This window comes from Panthera uncia (assembly GCF_023721935.1).
Source record: "Panthera uncia isolate 11264 chromosome D3 unlocalized genomic scaffold, Puncia_PCG_1.0 HiC_scaffold_8, whole genome shotgun sequence".
Lineage (NCBI taxonomy): Eukaryota > Metazoa > Chordata > Mammalia > Carnivora > Felidae > Panthera > Panthera uncia.
The window spans coordinates 73,601,179-73,602,492 of record NW_026057586.1 but is presented as its reverse complement, the minus strand read 5'-3'; the positions used below and the strand labels follow the sequence as shown (position 1 = coordinate 73,602,492).

The following is a 1,314-nucleotide window of genomic DNA, read 5'->3' as shown; positions in this document are numbered from 1 at the left end:
ATCCATCCATCCATCCATCCATCCGTCCATCCATCCAGTCCTCCACCTGACCAATCATCCATCCATCCCCTCATCATCTATTCATGCAGCCAGCAGATTTTGAGCACCTCTCTGCCAGGCTGTGTGCTCTAGAGATTCAAAGAGGTACCTCAGGAGGCTCTGCAGCTGTGAGATGGACACCGGGGTAGCATGCAGCTCCCAGCACAGGTAGGTGTGCAGCTCTGGCCCCTTCCCCATTTTCCCGGTCCAGGTGCTCATCGCCAACAACGGCATCGCCGCCGTGAAGTGCATGCGCTCCATCCGCAGGTGGGCCTATGAGATGTTCCGCAACGAGCGGGCCATCCGGTTTGTTGTCATGGTGACCCCAGAGGACCTGAAGGCCAATGCAGGTACCCGGGCCTTGACTCCTTCCCCTCCCGCCACCCCCTGTCCTTACCTGCCCTCTCCTCCATTTTACCTAGGCCACATCCATCCTGGACGCCAGAGTCCCAGGGTACCTCTCCTGAGCTTGCGTTATTTGCCTGTTCTTCATTTAATTAAAAATGCAGGGGCGCCTGGCTGGCTCAGTCAGTTACGCGTCCGACTCTTGACTTCGGCTCAGGTCACGATCTCACGGTTTGTGAGATCGGGCCCCGCATCTGGCTCTGTGCTGACGGTGCGGAGCCTGCCTGGGATTCTCTCACTCCTTCTCTTTCTGCCCCGCTCACTCACTCTCGCGTTCTTTCTCTCTCAAATAAATAAACTTGAAAAAATGCAAACGGTCAATACTCAAAGTAGAAATCCTATCTTTGAGAAGTGCCCAGTGTTCCATCAGAGTGGTCTTTCTCACCCGGTGGGGCGGGGCGGGGTGGGGGGGTTCTTTCTTGCAGATGTATATATTGTGTTTCAACCATTCAGTTTTCTGTTCACTGTTTCTCTATGTCTGTTAGCATAGCTCATTCTGTAAATAACTGTCGGACAAGTTTGCTTTTTTTCCCTGAACCATCACATCCCTCTACAGACTTTTTTCCACACAGTAGCCAGAGTGACCTCTTAGAAACCCAGCCTCAGGGCCTGTCAGCTCCTCCTCGAAGCTTCTGAGGCTGCGGGGCTGTCCCCTGCCCTCCCCCCGAACCTGGAGCAGAGGCCCTGGGCCCTGACCCCGCACTGATGCAGCCTTCTCTCTCTCTCTCTTTTTTAATGTTTATTTATTTATTTTGAGAGAGATGAGAGAATGAATAGGGGAGGAGCAGAGAAAGAGGGAGAGAGAGAATCTCAAGCAGGCTCCACGTTGTCAGCATGGAGCCTGATGTGGGAGTCGAACTCATGAACCAT

At 53.4% G+C, this 1,314-nt stretch overlaps 1 protein-coding gene across 1 annotated transcript in view; it reads left to right on the top strand.

The window, feature by feature from the left end:
• The window catches only part of ACACB (acetyl-CoA carboxylase beta), a 99,602-nt gene that overhangs the window by 23,837 nt on the left and 74,451 nt on the right, over positions 1-1,314 (top strand). Inside the window, exon 3 of the mRNA XM_049619181.1 lies at positions 251-389. Coding sequence (XP_049475138.1) covers positions 251-389 — 139 coding nt within the window. The remainder of the gene's footprint in view (positions 1-250; positions 390-1,314) is intronic.